The following is a 20,660-nucleotide window of genomic DNA, read 5'->3' on the forward strand; positions in this document are numbered from 1 at the left end:
GTCAGAGTTTGTTGCATAAATTCAAATCCAGAAAGCACACATAGATAACTGATTCAGCTGGATTTATTAACTTCTTCATATACATAAGATGAATAAATGTACATTACCAACAGGTGGTTCTTCCAAATAAACACAAGCAGGAGAATTGCAGGCAACACAAGCAGCTAGTTTCATTTCAGCAGACAAGCCCAGACAGACTGCTAGTTTACTTCTCAGAGCCGCAGACTGCTTAATACTCACCGCACGTCACTGGGAGAAAGGGATAGCAATATCAATAGCACTTATGCTTATATACCACTTCACAGTGTTTTACAGCCTCTCTGAGCAGTTTACAGAGTCAGCATATTGCCCCCCAACATTTGGGTCCTCATTTTACGGTAGAAGGCTGAGTCAACCTTGAGCCCATCAGGATTGAACTCCTGGCTATGGGCAGTGAGTTAGCCTGCAGTACTGCATTCTGATCACTGCGCTACCTCAGCTCATCAGGAAACAGCTTTATGTCATTGTACAATTTATGCCAGGCTCTCAAAACCAAGAAAGATATGCAAAGTTATTTCTGAGCAGTTTCCTTTACTGTTCCTCACCTATAGACAGAAATCTTGGCAAAGTGAAGAGAAGGGCTGTCTGACAGTTATCGACTGCCTTCAGAGTCAGACATCAGTAAGGCAGACGAACAGCTGGAGCCTGTTTTCAGGTTGCACATGCACAGAGTTGCCAGATGAAGGGAACAGCTAAGGAACAAGGGTTGACTTGGGAATAAGGCCACAAGTGGATGGTGAATGGCCCCTCCCATAGGGAATAAAAGAGGAGCAAAAGAGGAGTGGAGTTTGCGGGAGACAATTAGTTTGCTTAATTGGTTCATGACTCCCCGAGACCCTTGCCAAGTTTTGAAAATATCGGCCTGGCAGTTCTCCAAACCAGATAAGGTCTGTGACTGTAAATCCTCCCTTGAAAGACTTTGCTGGATGTGAATGAGCAGAATTCACAGTAAATTAATAAAATGGGGTTTTTATTGGAACAAGGAGTCTGCATCAGGGTAGTGCAATCAGGGGAGGCAGGGCCTCACCACTGTCATCAAGAAAAGAAAAAAAATGTAAAAGGAAAAGGCTGGGGTAGTTGCTGCCAGAGTCACAGTGGATGACTCTGCTTAGTGCTTAACTGTTTAAAAAAGCCTCTAAAATGTGCCCTCTACAGGGGCCGGCAAGAGAACAAGGTGCCTCATTTAGTCTGACTTTATTATCACTTGAGCAGAACTAAGCAAGAATTAAAAGCCAAAAAATTCCTTATGTAGATGAGGCACGTGGTTCTCTTGCCTCCTGTAGAGGGCGGTTTTTAGAGGCTTTTTAGAGGCTCTGGGAGCAACTACCTCAGTCTGACCTCAGAGCTCATGCCTTTTTCCTTTTATATTTTTTTTATTTTCATCTTGGCAGGCAAGAGCAGAGTTGAAATCCTCTCTGAAACAGCTGGAAAAGGTGTGTGTGTGGGGAGGGGGAGGAATTCAAAAAGTTTGATTGCATGCCGAGCCACATTGCCTTTTCAAACACACACACAGAGAGAGAGAGAGAGAGAGAGAGAGAGAGAGAGAGGGAGGGAGGGAGGGAGAGAGAGAGAGAGAGAGAGAGAGAGAGAGCTGGATAAAAGTATATAAGCCCAGCTTCACTGATTACAAGTTTGAAAAGGCAACGTGGCTTCACCTGCAATCAAAGGCTCGGATTGGAAGGCAGCAGGGGAATGGGCGGGGGGGGGGTATGGCAGAGAAGCTGCTTTCAAGCCATTGGAAAATATATCCAATCCAACTTCTGTGTTTGTGTTTGTTTGAGAGTGAGTGAGTGAGAAAGGGATCCAACTTATCTCTCTGTGTGTGTCTGTTTGAGAGAGGGGTGAGGGAGGGAGAGAGGGAGGAAGGAGGGGGAGTGAGAAGAGAAAGAATGAAGGAAAACTTATTTCGCCATGGAGAAAAAATGTTGTCGCTTTAAATCGGAACTGAGCACGCCTGGCTGTGGAATTCTGGGAGTTGAGGTCCACAAGTCTAAAGAATTTTGAAACCCCTGTGTCAGTGCCTCACCAGCCATAAACCTTACCACACTTCAGTGGTCTGCGTCATGGTTTAGGGAAGCCTAGGTCAGAACAGGAATGCAGCTCCTCCCTCATGGGAATCCAGGCTATATTCCACCACATCTGAAGACCACTGAAGGAACCTTCTCTTTATTGTGAATGGAGAAAAGTTTGTAGGAATGGAATCTAGAAGCTACAGTTTTAACTCCTGAAGACATATGGGTGCGGAGGAACCCATTACAAACCCACAGAGATGCAGAAAAGAAAAGAAAAACCAGTTGAGTCACAGTGGGCAGAAAGAGGGGAATTTTTATGGCTCTTAGATAGCTTTTCATTGTTCAGGAAAAGATCAGCCTTTTTTTCTTCTCCCAGAATGAAAGGAATGACATAGACTATCATGACATCCACTATATCTCATATTTCTGTTTCTGTTTCAAGAATTTTATTAAAATCAGCATTATATAAATAAAAGGGGGAAGCGATGGCTCAGTGGCTAAGACGCTGAACTTGTCGATCAGAAAGGTCAGCAATTTGGAGGTTCGAATCCCTAGTGCCACATAACTAAGTGAGCTCCCATTACTTGTCCCAGCTTGTGCCAACCTAACAGTTCGAAAGCATGTAAAAATGCAAGTAGAAAAATAGGAATCATCTTTGGTGAGAAGGTTCCGTGCGCCTTTGGCATTTAGTCATGCTGGCCACATGACCACAGAGATGGCTTCAGACAGCACTGGCTCTTTGGCTTTGAAATGGAGATGAGCACTGCCCCCTAGAGTCGGAAACAACTAGCACATATGTGTGAGGGGAACCAACCAACCATATAAATAGAGATGAAAATAAGGATGATTGGAAAATGGGGAAGGAAAAGAAAAGCAGACTTTCAACATTTTTCAGCTTATACAGAATAAAATTACAGCCTTAGCTTGTTATGTTACCATCTTAACAAGTGTTAGCCGTTTCTACAACAACAAACTACGTTAATCAACCAAACCTAATGCAAAGAGTTTATTTTTTCTGTCTCAAGTGACTTTCAGGAAATCCTATGATATCATTCAGTACAGAATATTCACAGATATCAACAGTACAGAATATTTGTAGTTTAGGGGGTCTATGGGAATTCTCAATCATCCAGGTCATGGTTGTCCCGAAAGTGCTTTTCGAAAAGGCAAGTGGACTTTCTTGGTCTTGAATTGAGGAGGCTTCTTGGATGGGAAATGTTTTCAAAGAAAAAGACTGAGAAAGTTCAGTTGCCTTTTGGAAAAGCACCAGTTAGCTCATCGTTGAGCTATGACTTCTTGATGTCTGGTTTCTTTCTTCACGATACCAAAGAGCAGGATAGAACATCAGATAAAGGGAAGAGAACAATTAAGGAATAAAGCACATAGCAACCAAAACTGGCAAGCCAAACTATTATGTATAAAGGACTAGCAAACTCCACTCTCCCATGCATTTATCACCTAGCCAGGTAATAAACCCTGAGCTTCCTGATAACCTCATTCAGTGACTTTATAAACAAGGGTGACTGAATAGACTCCTGTTTAAGCTACGGTCTAACAATCCTGGGGCCAGGTTAATTCACCTAATGACGCCTTCTGGCACTGACTTTGCAGCTGGAATGAAAGTGCTGAAGATCTGGATTTCTTATTGCAGCTCTGAGCTATTGGCTCAACAGGATACCATGGTCAAAAGTGAGAAGTGATAAACCCATGAATGAAGGCAAGGCAAGGTTAAACAGGGACTATTTAAGCCAACATAATCTAAAGACTTAATAGCTAAGCAAATTTATGACTGCCAAGGTTCCTGCCTGCCTGAGCAAATAACACTAAGCAAGGAGGTTAAAATTAAACTGCTGCAGTCAAGAGTTCATAAGGAGGACTCTTATAAAAGGGCTATAAATTAGGCTCTGATCTGTATGCAGGAACACAGGACCGATTTTATCTTTTGAAGGAGAGATAAAGAAAATGTTGGAGGGCATCAGGAAGTTCCTTGGATTTTCTCGCAAAACTGCAGAGATTGCATTCATTACAGAATTTTAGTAATTCAGCCTGCGTTGAGAGAATGACGCTTGGTAAATAAGCCAACCTCTTTACTAACCTTTTCAGGGTGTTTTCCTGTGTAATAGTTCTATTTTGGAAAGGTGTTTAAAAGTAACACGATTGTTAGTTAAATGCTTTCTTGGAAGGGAACTGACTGAAGAGCCCTGTTCATTGCTCCTGATGTGTTATCCAGGGAGGAGGGTTTTCAATCAAAGCTATTGTATAAGGTCAGATTTCCAAAACTTTTAATAAGATGATCAAGAATTGAACTTTCACCATCTTTTCTCTAGAATGGGTGATCTGTGAGTGTGATCTATGCAGTTTCAATGCTAAAATATGGGCTGAAACACGATTGGACTAGACAGATGATTTGTATCCTCTAAATACAGCATGAAATTAGTTGGCTGTCATCTTCTTAAGTACCTTGTCCAGCAAGATGGGAATTCTCAATTACATAGAGGTTATCTATAGGTCTCCCTAATGGCCCTTTGAAGATGCTTCACTTAACTATTCTTGAAGATCCTCAGGATGCTACCATTATCTCATCTCCATTATAGCAGGGGCTGGCTATTTAATGTTAGAGTGATGTCTTCCATCTTCTCTTGACACAGCAGCAGGGAGTGTGATATAGAGGCAATCAGAATCTCTCTACCATCTATTGGTCATCTTTGGCTACTGGGTATATCCGTGATGTTGAACCTATGGCATGCAGAGTCCTCTCTGCGGGCACACGAGCAGTCATCCAGCTCAGTTCCGTTGCGCATTCATGTGTGCCTCCCGCTGATCAGTGGATTTTTGGGTCTCTGCCACGCATGCATGTGGGGCGGGGAGCATGCAGAAAGTATGCGTGCATGTGTGGGGGCAGGGTGCTCACATGGGAGTCATGTGTACATGCGTAAGGGCAGGGTGTGCAAGGGGGCATGCACATTGCATCATGGGCATGTGCATGCGTTTTCGGTACTCAGCGCCAAAAAGGTTAGCCATCACTGAAGTATATATTATCTCCAAATAATCTCTACGGTCATTTTGACTTGTGCTGCAGGAGAGACATGATGCTGAACAGTCTGGCTGATACCTTCTAAAACATAAATCGGGATTCATGTGTGATCCCAGTTAACACATCTTCGCCCCTCTACTGAAATTGTTCAATACCTTTTTCCAAGCATACGATCAGGGCATGTGTGAGAGAGCCCTAAAGAGAGTGAGCTCAACGATCTATAAAGCATCTGTGTGTTCTCTTCAACATGAATTAGTTTTGTATTTTACTGATCTTCAAATACAAAATTCAGACTTTAGACTCTATTCTGAATGCAGGTCTCAACTTGCAACTATTGGTTTAGTGACCATTATGACACTGAAAAGAGTGATTTATCATCGGTCCTTGTATTTAACACCGGATTTCGTATTTACAACCATCACAGTATCCCTATAAAAATTGGGGCACTTGGAGCCCGGCATGCATTTATGATGCTTGCAGTGTCCTGGGGTCACAAATTCCTATTTATGACCTTCCCAGATGACTTCTGACAAACAGTGTTAACTAGATTTACTGATTAACTGTGTGACTCACTTCACAGCCGCAGTGATTCGCTTAGCAACCGTAGCAAAAAAAAAAAAAAGGTCATAAAATTGTGCATAACTCACAGAACCACTGTCCAATTCTTGTCCCAATTGTGGCCATTAAGTCAAAGACTACCTATATGTCACACGCCTCTGGGCACTTTTGGTCTTTTCAGGAATTTATCTGGAAAAGTTAGTGAAGACACTCCCCTGGAAGAATACCGAAACCGTGGCACTATGCTAAAAGAAGCACCAAGGAGGTTATCCAGGAGTCAGAGAGAGCTGTAAGAACTTCCAGTGACTTGTGGTTTCAGTGCCTTTGCTTTTCGACTTGAGATTTATGATGATCAATGAGGTGATCCATCCCTAAGTTGTTTCAGCCTAGCCAATAAACACCACAGAGACTCATAAGGGATGAGGGAGTTAATCCATGTGTAGCAGGAAATTGCCCAGAAAGGCCATTTGGGAGACAAGAAGGAGGGATATAAACCCTCTCGAAGCCAGAGGGCAGCTGTTTTTACATCCATCTCTTTTGCTTCCTTTATAAATCTCTACATGTGCATTTTTATCGTACTGTAGTGCGTGGAAGGCATTGCCAGAATTCTAATATCTTCCCCTGCAACACCCTAGTCATTTCATACTTGTCAAACTGAAAATCCACTCCAGCCTGTATTTTTTGCAAGGATCTCCTCCACAATTCGACAATCCTCATTTTGCATTTTGTTAAACAAAGAAATGCCTTTCCAATATTTTGGTTGCCTTGAAGAAGAAAAAAAAGACACCAGCATTATAGAAATCAGGAGCTTGGGCCTAGTAGCTGTTACAGTGTGGAAAAGCCAGGGAGATTTGGACGTAGCTTCATTTAATATTTTTTGTAGCACTCAGAATTGTAGAATTTGTTTTACCCTAATGGAAAGATAAGGTAAAGGAATCTCTGGGAGTTTTACTCCACTAATTCATAGCCAAATTTAGGGAGTGGCGCTTGTTACATATTGAGACTGGAGCAATAGGCTCCACCAAGGTCCTCCATTCTGGCGGGAAAATACCCAAAGCCGATTGGCTGAGCTGTCTAACAGCTCCCTATAAAAGGGCTAGCTGTTAGAAAGACCAGCGCTGGAGTTGTACATAGTTTGCTGAATAAAGAGCTGTTCTTGTCACTGAAACCTAAGTCTTGTCTCATCCATTCACTCTATCTAACAGCGCTCATCTTCATTTTTAGGCCACTGAGCCAGCACTGTTTGAAGATGGTACAGTGGTCATGTGGCCAGCTTAACATCACACTGACTGCAGGACAGACGATGCCGTGAAACACAGAACACTGTTACTTTTGTAGATTGAAGGCGGACAGAAGACGCGAGAGCCAGGACTTCAAACAATCAAAGGTTTATTGCAGAATGGAACAGATGACAGCGATTCGAAAGAACAGAAACCGCGCCAAGGTATTTATATGGGGTTTGTAAAAGAGGGAACCAATAGGGAGCCGAGTACTGTCCAGCATCCCACTGAAGCGATACTTATCTTCATGCATATACATATTTTCAAACTGTTAACTTGGCAGGAGTTGGAGCAAGTAATGGGAGCTCATCCTGTCACATGGTGGTGGAAATCTAACCGCCAGAGCACAGACCTTCTCTGGTATCTATTAAGCCACTGAGCCACGGTGCCTCAATGGAAAGATAGATTTGCTATTATTCCTTCTACTGGAGAAGTTAAATAAACTTTTGAACCAGGTTATTGAAGGATGCCCTTCAGGTATGTTCACCTACAATTCCCAGAATGCTCAGCAATAATGGTGAGCGGGGGATTTGGGGAACTGAAACTCAGCAACTGAAGGATGTTCAAATTGAAAAAAAAATGCATCAAAAGCAGACCTGATCTGCCACTAATGGTTACAAATCTGAATGAATGGCAACCAGATGACATATCATCATTTGTTCTTTAACAAATGGAGACCGGAATATAATGTTAGCAAATTTAGAGGTCTTTTAATGGACATCCTTAAAGTAGAAAATAGAACAGTTGAAAGGTAATTTTTTTCCGCCCAAAGGCAGGTATAACCTTTAAACATTTGAAACATTTAGCCCACATTAGGCTTGGTTCCAAAGATGATGATGATTCATTCCACATGCCTAAGGGAACATTAGGCCTCCTTTCACTTCAAAAGCCATTTGTGATGCAGCTCAGGAAATATTCTTTCAAGGAGAATGATGGAAATGTATGGGATATGTCAATGCTCATTGCTAGACGTAATGTTGCACTTTGGATCCCATTCATCATAACTAATTTTGAAGAATCTCCTTTTGAGTAGACTAATAAAATTGGAACAAGCGATTTGTTCAATGCAAGAACCCCAATTAAACTCTCGCTGATAGCTTTATCTTATTTAGTATTTTATCAGGCTTATATGCTGCTCCATTTGTAACAAACTCCTAGAGGTTATTCTGTAAAATAACATTAAGAATATAGGCAAGAATAAAAGTTCTATGCCAGGGATAATTAATCACCTCAATTCAAAGAGAAGAATGTGTTCCAAGAACAAGACTTCATAACACATTTGCCTCCAAGACCTGTTGAAAGAGCTAGGCTAAAATTTAATCCTCTCTTTACTGGGAATGCTATTCTAGCATTGTTCTCTAAATTATCACATTAATTTTAAATTCTGCACATACTAACACTATTAACTATACCTATGATGGCGAACCTATGGCTTGCATGCCACAGGTGGCACGCAGAGCCATTTCCTTCTTGCTAAGGCCAAAAAGGACTAGATCAGTGATGGCTCACCTTTTCCGGACTGAGTGCCCAAAGCGTGTGCATGTGCGCAAACCTCCAAAATGCATACGCATGGCCCATGTGCCCTGCCCTCCACATGCGTGCATGCCCCCATGTGGCCCCGCATTCACACATTCCCCCCTCTGCCCTCCCTCCCGAGGCAGAGACCAGAAGACCAGCTGGCCAGTGGGAGACCTGCGTGCATGTGTGGCAGAGCCGACTAGAGCGATAGCTTGCGTGCCTACAGAGAGGGCACTGCATGCTACCTCTGGCACACGTGCCATAGGTTCACCATTATGGGACTAGACTCTGTGGATAGTGCTATTCAGGCATGACTTATGCATACAACACTTAAATGTTAGGCTGTGCTGCAAGAGCCGAGGTGGCGCAGTGGTTAGGATGCAGTACTGTGGGCCACTTCAGCTGACTGTTATCTGCAGTTTGGCGGTTCTAATCTCACCGGCTCAAGGTTGACTCAGCCTTCCATCCTTCTGAGGTGGGTGAAATGAGGACCCAGACTGTGGGGGTGATATGCTGACTCTGTAAACCGCTTAGAGAGGGCTGAAAGCCCTATGAAGCGGTATATAAGTCTAACTGCTATTGCTATTGCTATAGTTTTCTCCCCATTCCAACCTCAAGACTGACTCTTTCCCAACTATCACTCATTGAAGGTAGATACCAAGTAGAGTAGCTGTCGCTCAGGACTGAACTGTGGAGACCTTAATGCTCTCTGATCTTGGTTGTTTGCTTGATGTTTCATTTGTCAACTAAGCAATATCATCAGTGATGCTTGTTCCTTGTTTATATACAGTAGCTTGCATTACCAGTGTTGATGGGGGAGTAGTTTTCTCTTTGGCAGTTCTGATAGAAGAGAATATTTGTAGCTCAGGTTTGAACTGTGAGGTACTCAGTAATTACTTGATTAGGGTAATATTTTTGTTTGTTTGTTAGCTTGGGGTTAATCCCTGCTTATCTGGATGTTGGCTGCTATAGAGGATTTGTCAAGGTCTTTTGTTTCCTTAGCTTTTCTATGGTCTCTTTTGAATGGTCTCTAAATGCATTTCACCTCTATAGGTCTACTGATGGCTGATATATCTGAATGCCAAGCTTCCAGGAATTTCCTAGTGGGTTTGGATCTGGTTTGGTCTAGGATGCCGTTTCCCAGTTGAAATGATGGTTGAGTCAGTCCATTCTTTGTGAGTATATGGGCCACACTGAATGTAGATTTTTGAAAACTAACTTCAGTACGAGGGTCACTTATTTACTCATATTCTGCCACATGGTCACCCTGACTGCAGACTTCCCTAGTGCTCTCCTTTTTGGAATATGTATCTTGACAGAAATCCAGACCTTGAATCTCTGGGAATTTTGATTGCATCACCTAGCAATGTCAACATTTACCTTCTTTGTCAAGAACAAATATGATGCAACAGTGTACTTTATTTAAAACTCATTTTATTCATCCTATGTATACATTTCATTTTTGTCCATAGGAAAGCCCCTATCCAATGCAGCACAATGTGGTCAGTAAAAGAAAATCACGGAAACATTATTTACCCCTTTCTTTTAACTGACCCAAAAGAAAAAGTAAAATAATTAAAAAATACGAAAGCAACATAACAAAAGTGCTTGCAAATATTATTGAATTTCATGAAGATTAATGGGGTCCTTACAAAAGTATATGTATATATTACAAGAACTGCTTAATCATTCGGTGGTCCTCTTGTTGGAAGAAAAGGAAGTAATCCACCTAAAAATTAGTAACTATCGTAACCTCCTTATATGTCTTTCATTTTCTTTCCTTTTATTTGCACAATTGATAGACATCATCATAATACTACTTAGTATAAAGGAATGTATAGGGTTTTTAAAATATATTTTTGTATAAATACTTAGTCACCTCATTATTGAAAAATAGCAGATGGAGTTAAGCACCATATTTCTGTCTGAATGCTTACAGTGCAAGTTTCCCTTTTCCCTACAGAACATTTAAAAAAAATATTGTAACAAAATCACTACTCCCTTTATACTACACAGTATTTCCATAAAATGTACTCTGAAAGGTATTTTTGGCATTTTTCCTTTAAAAAAAATACACCTTTTAATATTTATTTAAATCTGTAATGCATATTTAACAATTTGACCTGCTTGAATTTATTCAGTTCTGAAATCTACTAGCTGTGAATACTTGTAAGAAACATATTTGTTTTTCATTATTTTTTAAAGATATTCATATGTGTTTCTCACCAGAAATCATCCTATAATAACTGTAAAGCGTATTAAAACAGTATTTCGCCGTTAATGGATAGAACTAGGAACAGCTTATGCTCTACAGGGAAAGTGAGAACATTCAGGAGAAATCATATTGATGGCCAACATTATCTTACTGATCCACAGCAAGAATAACTGTATTAAAGATGGGTAGTTTGTGGTCTCATGTCAGCTGGAAGCAACCAGATCCACTCATGAAAAGTTCAGCTATTTTACTGCATTCTACCTATAATGCAAGACTCTCCCCACACTGTTTGCCTTCCTTTGGGAACCAACAGATAAGGTTTCATGGAACATGGAAGAGGTGTTTGGCTTATGCCTTTTGCAGCTGAGCAAGAATTCAAGGCTAGTTCTAAGCTTGACCCCACCTCCCTGCCTGGCTGGGAGTTTCCTAACATTTGGGCATATTTTGTAAAGATGATTATGTTACCTATTCAGTCAAAACAATAATTTTGATCTAGCAGTTACATCAGAGGAGTTTAACATAAATTATTGTGAAGGGACAGATATTTCAGGGAGATTTACAGTTGAATCATTTATCAGCAATCTGCCCAGTAGTTAATAAGCAAATGGTTTAGATATTTTTTTTTAAAAAAAATAAAATCTTAGTTCATTGGACAATTTGCAAATGCATAGCGAACATGGTGGTGTAATTTTATTTTTTGAAGCTGTTTATATTGGGGAATGTAATCCACTTTATTAAGTTTATAACACTGATTTTAAAGTGTAACTGCTCTTAGGGATATCAAGTTTGCACAAGAGAAATGGCTTTGCTCCAGTAGCAGATGACTATTAAGTTCTGAAATATTACCATGCAATAATTAAAACTCAGCTAAAATTAATAAAATAAGGTATGTGTGCTTATCAATCTTGCAGATAAAAAGTTATTTTGAAAAAAAAAACGAATAGAGAAATTAGACATAACATCTCTTTTTCATGTGGTATATTTGGCAGAGAAAGCTTTCTAGTATTACTGACTTCTCAATAACAGAAATTAAATATTCTGATTTGTATTAATTATTTTTTGAGCAAATGTAATGTTTTTACACACAAAAATGATTCTGCTCCACATTGCTCTAGAGTAGAAATACTTTAAATATAGCAATTGTGATCTGAGCCATATGTACATGTGTGTGTGTGTGTGTGTGTGTGTGTGTGTGTGAAAAATAATGCAGTATGTATCGCAGATTCATCTAATTCCTAATAGGAATGTATGCTGTGATATAGCATATATAGCAATTCCAAAATTTCATCATTGTGGATATGGATTAGTATGCATTATTTTTTCCTTGTTACTAATGATTCAGCAACTTGTTTCAATAATCAATTTTTAATACCAGAAGGATTGTATAGGACTAATTGTGTAGCACTAATTAAGGCAAAATATTTTGGTGTTCCATTATCTTTGCTTGAAAAATAAGTGTATTCTTCCTCAGCAGAAACTCAATTCTTGAGCTGGGGTTCAAATATGTCCAGATCCCACATATTGAAACCTCTCTTTAAAACCATAACATAGTTTCCTGCTAATATGGAATTTTAGACAAAAAAATTAAAATGTCTAATTTCTGGATAATTTTTTCTTCAGTATTCATTTAGCTTCCATATTTTAACTTGCGATTTTGAAGACCACTGATCCAGACTGATAGTAACTGTTCCTTGTGGCTATATGTTGCCAGTATGAAAGCACACACAAATCCTATCACTGAAAATAATTTCTCTGAAGAAGGAACGGCTCATAAAATTCTGAATAATATTAGGCTTTCATCCAATTTAGGCAAAGGCTTTGTCTGCCTTAAACTAATATTTGAACCAATTCTCATTTTACACAAATTTAATTACTCATTCTCCATTGCCACAAGACACAGCAAAGAATTAGCTTTTAAAGCCTACAGGTTATTAATAAATATTATCATATTAGCACCAAACCAGTGACTTTTATAGGATTAGTCAATGGAAATTACATGCCATTAAAAATATGTTAGATATAGTTATTGATAAAGCCAAAATACTATCATGCATGTCCACCAAATCTCTGTAAAGTACTGATTGCCAAATAAATTTAATAACTATAATTATTTTCCTCATAAGGAATAGTTGGTTTTAAAATGCCAAAAATACCTTAATGAAAACCAGTTAGCACCTTACAAATATCAGTGCAGCCTGTAACAAGAAGAGCAATTGCTGAATGAAGGTAAACAACTGAACACAGTGACAATAAACATATCACTTTTGTCAAAATGCTACATATGATGTAGAATATGTAAAAATGCAGTGGTGTGACTGCAAGGTTTAATTTTTTTTTAAAAAAGAACACAGGATAAGCAGCTTTAATATAAAATTTTACATACAAAAATATTAAATCAAAATAAATAATTCCGGACATAAATATAATACATTAGAACTTCAAGAATATACTGTACACACACACCCATGTATGCACACATACACAGATACAATCATACTTTTTTTTAAAGGCACATTACATACATTTCTCTCTTGCATACACATGTACGTACACACACACACACACACACACACACACACAAACATGGAAATAAAAATTGGAAGGCAGAGGTATTGCTTAATTGTCCTTCATCCATCTTGCTTAAGCTCCCGGCATTAAGAAATCCTGGAAATTAAAAACAAGATAAAGAGATTTCATTTCTACTTTCTAGACAACAGAAGTGTGTGTGTATCTGATCTTTTATGGGGACAGTCTGATATGCACAGGAGCACCATAATTCTACGCTGTACAGTTTAACAACCTTTTTTTTTTTACATTAGTGCAACAGCTTCCAGCACTAGGTCCTTATATCACTAAATTATCTTTATGTCATTTGACTTAGGCTTTATATGCAGATAATTGAATTATGCATAGATTCAACACATGCAGCCTCAGCAATTCCTCAATGTATTTGGAACCACCAAGTTTGTGAGAATCACTTCCCAAAGGGTCAAGTGTCCTAGCCAGGGCTGACATCCAAAATGTCAGCTTGAAAAGAAAACTGGTAAACTTTCCTTAAAGCAAACAAAGAATCAAATAAACCACCATTTTCGCATGGAGCTGATTAGCTGCCTTGAGTGCTCATCTTGAAAGAAAGGGAATGAATGAATGAATGGCAATTCAGAAATACTAGCCGGAGATAGGTTTAAGTGGATGGGATTACTCAGAAATTGCTTTTTTTATCAAATGTTATAGTAGTAAGAAATATTGTTGTAATGACATCTGAATATTCAAGAAAAACAAAACAATAAAAGTTAAAACTTAATCAACTGACAACTGAGTGTCAATTGAATGTTTCAGACATTCCTTACACTGTTTGATGGAGTTCCAAATTCTGAAGACGGCCAGCATGAAACTGAACATCTGATGATAGCAGTATTGTACTGTCACAAAGCAAACCGTTCTCCTTTTATAAGTGAAGGAGTAGAGTTTGTCTCACAACACTGCCTTTGTCATTTTGAAGCAAGGAGCTGTGGATATAGTCCTTGAGAAAGTTTCTACAAAATATGCCTCTAATGGTGAGTGAAACAGGGGCCTCCTCTAAACATCTTAATCGAAGTCTAGATGGCTTGTCAGAGCCAGCAAGCCTATGAAATGTTTCCCATGAAGGGGAGTTCATGAACGGGCTTTGGAGCATATGAGGGCACAAAGGTCCTTTCTGCACATCTTTAAAACAGTTGTGGTACGAGGTAAAAGAAGTCTACCTGTACCCTCTTCTTCTGAACACATGACACTTAGGTGTGGGTGGAAAACATAGGAAAAAGGTGGAAGTGACGATTTTGGAGCTAAATCCAAGTATGGTTTTGTGCCAGAAGTAATATCATTATACTCAAATGCATTAGTGTTCAGTATTTCATCACTCCATGTACCATAATTCTGAGGCTGAGAGATTGCAAAGCTTGCCTGGTGGAATTACTGTTCAGCCAAATGAACTTCACTGCAAATAAATACACACCTAGTTGATTAAATAAATATCACTGACTAGACAAACAATTAAGCCCATAAACATTTAAATATGTGTAAATATAACACAAAAATATGCAGAAAGTACTACTTACCATTGCTATAACACTTGAACATCGAGGCCAGTTCCAGATGATGGAGTACATTTTCCACAGTAACCACCACATTTTCCTATTACTTTGGTACCATCCTAATAGTTAAAATGAGAAGAAAAAAAATACACCAGGGAGGAGTAAATGCAATTCTTCTTATCCCAAATCTATTTGAACAATTTATAGAAGGAAAATGTATTAACAATCCTTATCCCAATTACATTAGGCAAAGGGTACCATATTTCTAAGTGAAAATGTAGAGGGTTATAAAAGGAAAATATATTTAGGTTAAAAGAACATACAAGGGAATGAAGGAACGCATAGTAAAATAAAAATGTATCATAAAAAATGGTTGCCACCTCAGCTCTGTAAAACCTTATGATTTTAAAAAGAAATTATACACATATAATATTCAGTATTCATTCTATTTTCTTTAATATATGTGGGTATATGCATAATTTTGTACTTATTTATTTATTCATGATTATGGAGGTGGTGACCCTTTGAGAGCTGTATGGAACAAAATTTCCATTTAATGTATGCTGATTAGTGTACATTCAAAGTGACAATAACATGTATTCTAAGTCTATTTCGGCTTCAAACGCCTTTTGATTTAAAAATCAACAACAGAATTTGCCTTAGAAAGAGAGAAAAATAAAATAAAAGGTGAAACAAACAATACGTGAGACTTTCCAGTCCTACATGTTGTTAAAATGTAGTCTGCAAAACCTCTCTGTTTGCTACCCTTGATCTCTGCTACCAATCCCACTTTCTAGTTCACTTGTTCTCCTGACACTGAAACTTCAAGAGCTGCGCCTGACAGCTGTAGCAGGGAAAGTAGCCAATATTGATTGTCTTGAGTCTCTGCTTTCAGTTGGTCATTTGGGACTTCTTCTAGGCGTACCTGCTGAACATTGAATTTTTTTTCCAGCTACTTCAGAGTCAACTAAGTGAAAATTCCCCTCTGCACTGTCCCTTTTGAGACAAACATGATGCCTTTCATTTTCCACAGGTCGTGGATTTTTTTTTTATGTGGAAGTGGCCCATGTATGCCAACTGTTCTTCCGCTGGAATTCTCCTGCCTATTGCAGCAAATTGTTGATCGCAACAAGATTGACGTTTGGGTAGATTCTCAAACTGTGGGTTTGAAGCTTCGGGGAAGAGGGACAGGGAGACGGACCGTAATGAGGAAATCTGAAAGGGATTGCACTTGTTCCTGTTCTGCCTGAATGATTTTGCTGACTTGCTGGACTGGGCTATGTGTAGAATTTAGACTATTTGGTCTAGGGGTGAAGGCAGCAGTCTAGAAATCAGGAGAGTGTGAGTTCTAGTCTTTCTTTAGGCATGAAAGCCAGCTGGGTGACTTTGGGCCAGTCCCTCTCACTCACTCCAACCCACCTCCCAGGGTTGTTGGGGAAAATAGGAAGAGGAAAGTGTATTAGGTGTGTTAGCTGCCTCGACTAATTTATGCTTATTTAGTCTTATTGTATGTTATATTCAGGAAATTGCTATACAATTATTAGCACAGCATAAATAAGCCATTCAAAATGGAGCAGCCTAGCGCATTATATCTCCCAATTCATGGAGGATGAGGGTACTTAGGCACTACTGACCTGTCTCTTTTTTTCCTTGAGTTTAATAGCATTGTTAGAACAAGCACTGAACTGCCTACTGTGGAGGACTCAGACAATTAATTAAAGAAGTGTGTGCAATCAAGAAACTCAGTCTTTTTACTTTCACGGTTAAGCAGATCCACTAATTAATTGCAATAATACAGATCAAGTTGAATTTACTCCAATCTATGGTTTTAAACCCACCAATTACATACCATGCTTTGCAATTCTTGGGCCTTAGTTTTGACTTCAAGGGGCTGCCCTTTCATACGGACATATTTTATTTTCTGCTATTTACAAGAAGGAGCAGCAATTTAACATATGCAACACTTTAATTCAAAGTAAGTTTCGCTTACAGGAGATCTTGTGATTTCAGAAACAGCGTAATTCCCTTGCGAAAGCCACTTTGAGGTCTGCATTACTGACAGGCCAGTTCCGGAGAGGTTGATGCTAAAGCGACCCTTTCAAAAGAAAAAAACCAAGAAAAGACGTATATGAGATTGTGCTGGCTTTCTGAAATGATTACTAAATACCCCAAATGCATGCTCCTTTAAACACAAAGGAAAGAAAATTTATTCGTGAACAATGTCGTTTTCTAGTGCTTTGGGTCCCCTGTGTAACAACAGACCACAGAGTCATTATTCTAACAAGATCTCCCTGGCACTGTTTTCAATTGTTCCAAGCCCTCGTAGTGATTAGCACATACTGTACAAATCACAGCAGGAATGAGATTAAGCATTTATTCTCATTTGCAGCAGTTTGAGAACAAGGCTGCCTTGCTGTGGCCTGCCAGTTGAGGGCATTCTTGTCTTTCAAGTGATCTTTGTTGCTTTTTAACTCTTCTGAGAGAGGGAGGGAGGGAGAGAGAGAGAGAGAAGAGAAGAAGAAGAAGAAGAAGAAGAAGAAGAAGAAGAAGAAGAAGAAGAAGAAGAAGAAGAAGAAGAAGAAGAAGAAGAAGAAGGAGGGAGGAAGAAGGGAGAGGGAGGAAGAGAGAAGGAGGGAGAGGGAGAGAGAGAAGAAGGAGGGAGGGAAGGAGAGAGAGAGAAGGAGGAAGGGTTGGAGAGAGAGAGAGAGAGAGAGAGAGAGAGAGAGAGAGAGAGAGAGATAAAAAGAAAGAAGTTTCCTACATTTGGACAGCTATATTTTCTTGCTCTTTTATCTAGATGGGACATTTGCCTGGTTGACTTGTCAGGATTTTCTGTGGCCAAAACTAAGGCTCCTTTAGCATTTCTATGTCTGAACATATTGAACATATAAATGTTCATAGTTTGGCCACAGAAAATCCTGACAAGTCAACCAGGCAAATGTACTGTTTCACAATATGTTCTGAGTTTAGTTTAGTAATTTAAAATGTGCATCATAACACTTTCCCTCCTGATCAATTGAAAGCTGAAGAGGTGTCTCTTCGTCCCTACCCCCACTTTATCTCCATGGAGCAAATATTTATTTTGCTGCACGAAGCCCTGGTGTAGATATTGGCTAAAACAATAGCAATAGCAATAGCAGATTTTTATATACCGCTTCATAGGCCTTTCAGGCCTCTCTAAGCGGTTTACAGAGAGTCAGCATATTGCCCCCAACAATCTGGGTCCTCATTTTACCCACCTCGGAAGGATGGAAGGCTGAGTCAACCCTGAGCCGGTGAGATTTGAACCGCTGACCTGCTGATCTAGCAGTCAGCTGAAGTGGCCTGCAGTACTGCACTCTACCCACTGCGCCACCACGGCCGGACTCCGTGTATTTTATTTTTACTATAATTTTATGCAATGCTCTTACAGGTAAAAGTAAAGGTTTTCCCTGTCAGTCAAGTCTGACTGTAGGAGGCAATGCTCATCTCTGTTTCTTAGATAAGGGAGCCAGTATTGTCTGAAGACATTTCCATAGTCATTTAGTCAGTATGATATGGCTACCTTCCCACCGAAGTGGTACCTATTTATCTACTTGCACTTGCATGCTTTTGAACTGCTAGGTTGGCAGGAGCGGAGACAAGTAATGGGAGCTCACCACTTAAACTTTATATATCACCTTGATGACACAAAACTATCTAGAATAGCTTGTTACATCTCAAGGATAACTTGCTCTCATGTGAAACTATTCATTTCTTGGATATTCAACAGGGTCTTTAGTCCCCATTCATAATGGGAAGCAGATATTTCTCTTAATCTGCTGTCTCCCCTCATGCTTGAGATTCTTCAGTTACACAGAAATTTGTTACACCAATTATACATTGTTTTAAAAAACAAGCAAATATTATTTTGTTTCCTTAGCTCAAATTAGTTATTGTTATGCATTTTAATCTGATGATTGATGCAGTTTTAAGAATTAGTTCTCATTTACTTTGTGAGTCTCTTGAAGAATTCCTTTGGATTAAACAGTGGACTACTTGCAAAGAAAACTAAACACAATATTATATTTAATATAAGAAAAAAATTAAAGAACATTTGATCACCACAATCTTTGGATCGCCATGAGAAACCCTCAATTCAGAAGTACAAACTCTTTTATCAGTACAATAAAAAAAAAACCAGAATGTACAATATTTAAGAAAGGAGACGTTAAGACAAGGAGTTACAGAATAAGGCAATGATTGGCACATAATTGATTTGATTGGGAATAAATGACAAAGTGCTGGAATGTAACTGGGGATCAAGGGATACCTGTGGGCATTTGGCTGCACTGTAGCAATCCCCAGCAGTGGCAAAAGGAACAGGTCTCCCATCAAGTGTCTGTGCAAACTGTAAATCGGTAGCTGTGAAAAAAAATATTTGGCAAGAACCACAGAGACAAAGGGGAAATGGAATGGTTGGGGAAAAAAAATGCAAATGTTAAATTTGGCTCTTACAGAAAATAAAACACTTAACTATATACATTTATTTTTCTGACTCATCAGCAATCCTCCCTGATTTTTCACATAGATAGTTAAATGAGAAACTTGGCACAATGTTTAAACTTTTGTAGTGAGATACTGCAATTGAGGAATAACCCTGTGAAAACCATTCACCATTACAAGCCAATCCTTTAGCAATGCACTACAGCTTTGCCTGTGTCCTGTTTGTTTCTTTATGTTTTCTAATATGTCTAAAATTGTAGGATTGTTCTATAGCAGCAAGTTTCCCCTGCCATTTGTTTTAACTATAGACATAAATTGTGGATGTAGTCCTATAGACCAGGGATGGCTAACCTTTTTTGGATTGCGTGCCAAAAGTGGGGGAAGCGCAATGGGGTCGTGCGTGGGTGTGCAACACCCATAATGCTATGTGTGTAACCACCTGCGCAAACATGCACGTGCAACCAGCGCTTCCCCTGCTTATGGCATGCTTTTTTCACCCTCCCCCGCCCCCCCTGGAGGCTTCAGGAGCTTTTCTGAAGCTGCCAGAGGGCAAAAAATGGCCCTATGGGCAAACCGGAAGTTTGGGAATGGTGACTTTCGGTTTGGCCATAGGGCTGGTTCTGGAGGCTTCAAGAAAGCCTACGGAGGGCGAAAAACGGCCTCAAAAGAAGGCTGAAGTCAGCTGGCCAGCACGTGCATGTGCCCTAACAAATGGCTCCGCATGCCACCTGTGGCACACATGCCATAGGTTCGCCATCACGGCTATAGACCATAAAAGAACTGCAATCTGCCTCTTTATTAGGAGCTATCACTAGGAACTGCCTCTAGTTCAAGACAATGTACAGCTCCAATATTGTTGCTAAATTGTGAAATCTGATTGCTCTTGTATAACCTTTCTGCTTTCAGATGGGACTTCAGTCAAAAGGGAATTCTGGTGAGAACCACTGTCCCAATACTGGGAGATGTCAAGTTCCAGGGAAATTAGGAGATCCAGGCGGTTCAAATGGGTATCAGGATTTATTGCAAACGTAAGCTCTCTACAAGAATCTGAACCGTTAATGTTCAAAGCAATTTGATGGTAGATAAGGAGTTCAAGGTGGGCTGGACTTCGATGTGGGCGAGAAGGAGCATGTGACTGATAATGTGTCTATCCCCTCCCTCAGGGTCAACCTGGTCATCTCCTACACTAATTTCCCAATGAGAAATGGGATTACATGAAGTAGAATTTTCTCAACAATGCTTAATATTATAATGATACATTTGAGTTTAGCTGAGGCAAGATAGGGAAAAGAACATTCACAGAGAACTCAGTTTAATGTGCAGCAAGATAAAATATTTCATTTTAAGCACTGTAAAAGAAGGTATGGCAATATAAAACTTAAACTCGGGAAATGTAAGCTGGTCTCTTTTAGAATAGCAATTCCAACAATTGCAACAAAGAAAAACAAGATGAGAAACAAAATATTG

At 39.5% G+C, this 20,660-nt stretch overlaps 1 protein-coding gene and 1 long non-coding RNA gene across 3 annotated transcripts in view; one reads left to right on the forward strand and one right to left on the reverse strand.

Annotated features, from left to right (window-relative positions):
• Positions 1-9,871: 9,871 nt before the first annotated feature.
• ADAMTS9 (ADAM metallopeptidase with thrombospondin type 1 motif 9) overlaps positions 9,872-20,660 on the reverse strand; it is a 168,944-nt gene continuing 158,155 nt past the window's right edge. For both annotated transcript variants that reach the window (XM_087708823.1, XM_087708822.1), the window contains exons 37-40: positions 19,021-19,112; positions 16,720-16,824; positions 14,754-14,848; positions 9,872-13,320 (exon numbers count right to left, since the gene is read on the reverse strand). In XM_087708823.1, the coding sequence (XP_087564949.1) occupies positions 14,759-14,848; positions 16,720-16,824; positions 19,021-19,112 (287 nt within the window). In that variant the 3' untranslated portion in view covers positions 9,872-13,320; positions 14,754-14,758. The remainder of the gene's footprint in view (positions 13,321-14,753; positions 14,849-16,719; positions 16,825-19,020; positions 19,113-20,660) is intronic.
• The window catches only part of LOC148047960 (uncharacterized), a 37,119-nt gene continuing 30,525 nt past the window's right edge, over positions 14,067-20,660 (forward strand). The window contains exon 1 of the long non-coding RNA XR_015695872.1: positions 14,067-14,213. This is a non-coding gene — a long non-coding RNA (uncharacterized LOC148047960). The remainder of the gene's footprint in view (positions 14,214-20,660) is intronic.

The sequence above is a fragment of the Thamnophis sirtalis genome, unplaced genomic scaffold (genome assembly GCF_051295495.1).
Source record: "Thamnophis sirtalis isolate CommonGarterSnake01/CBP01778 unplaced genomic scaffold, rThaSir2_p1.2 scaffold_3, whole genome shotgun sequence".
Taxonomy (NCBI): domain Eukaryota; kingdom Metazoa; phylum Chordata; class Lepidosauria; order Squamata; family Natricidae; genus Thamnophis; species Thamnophis sirtalis.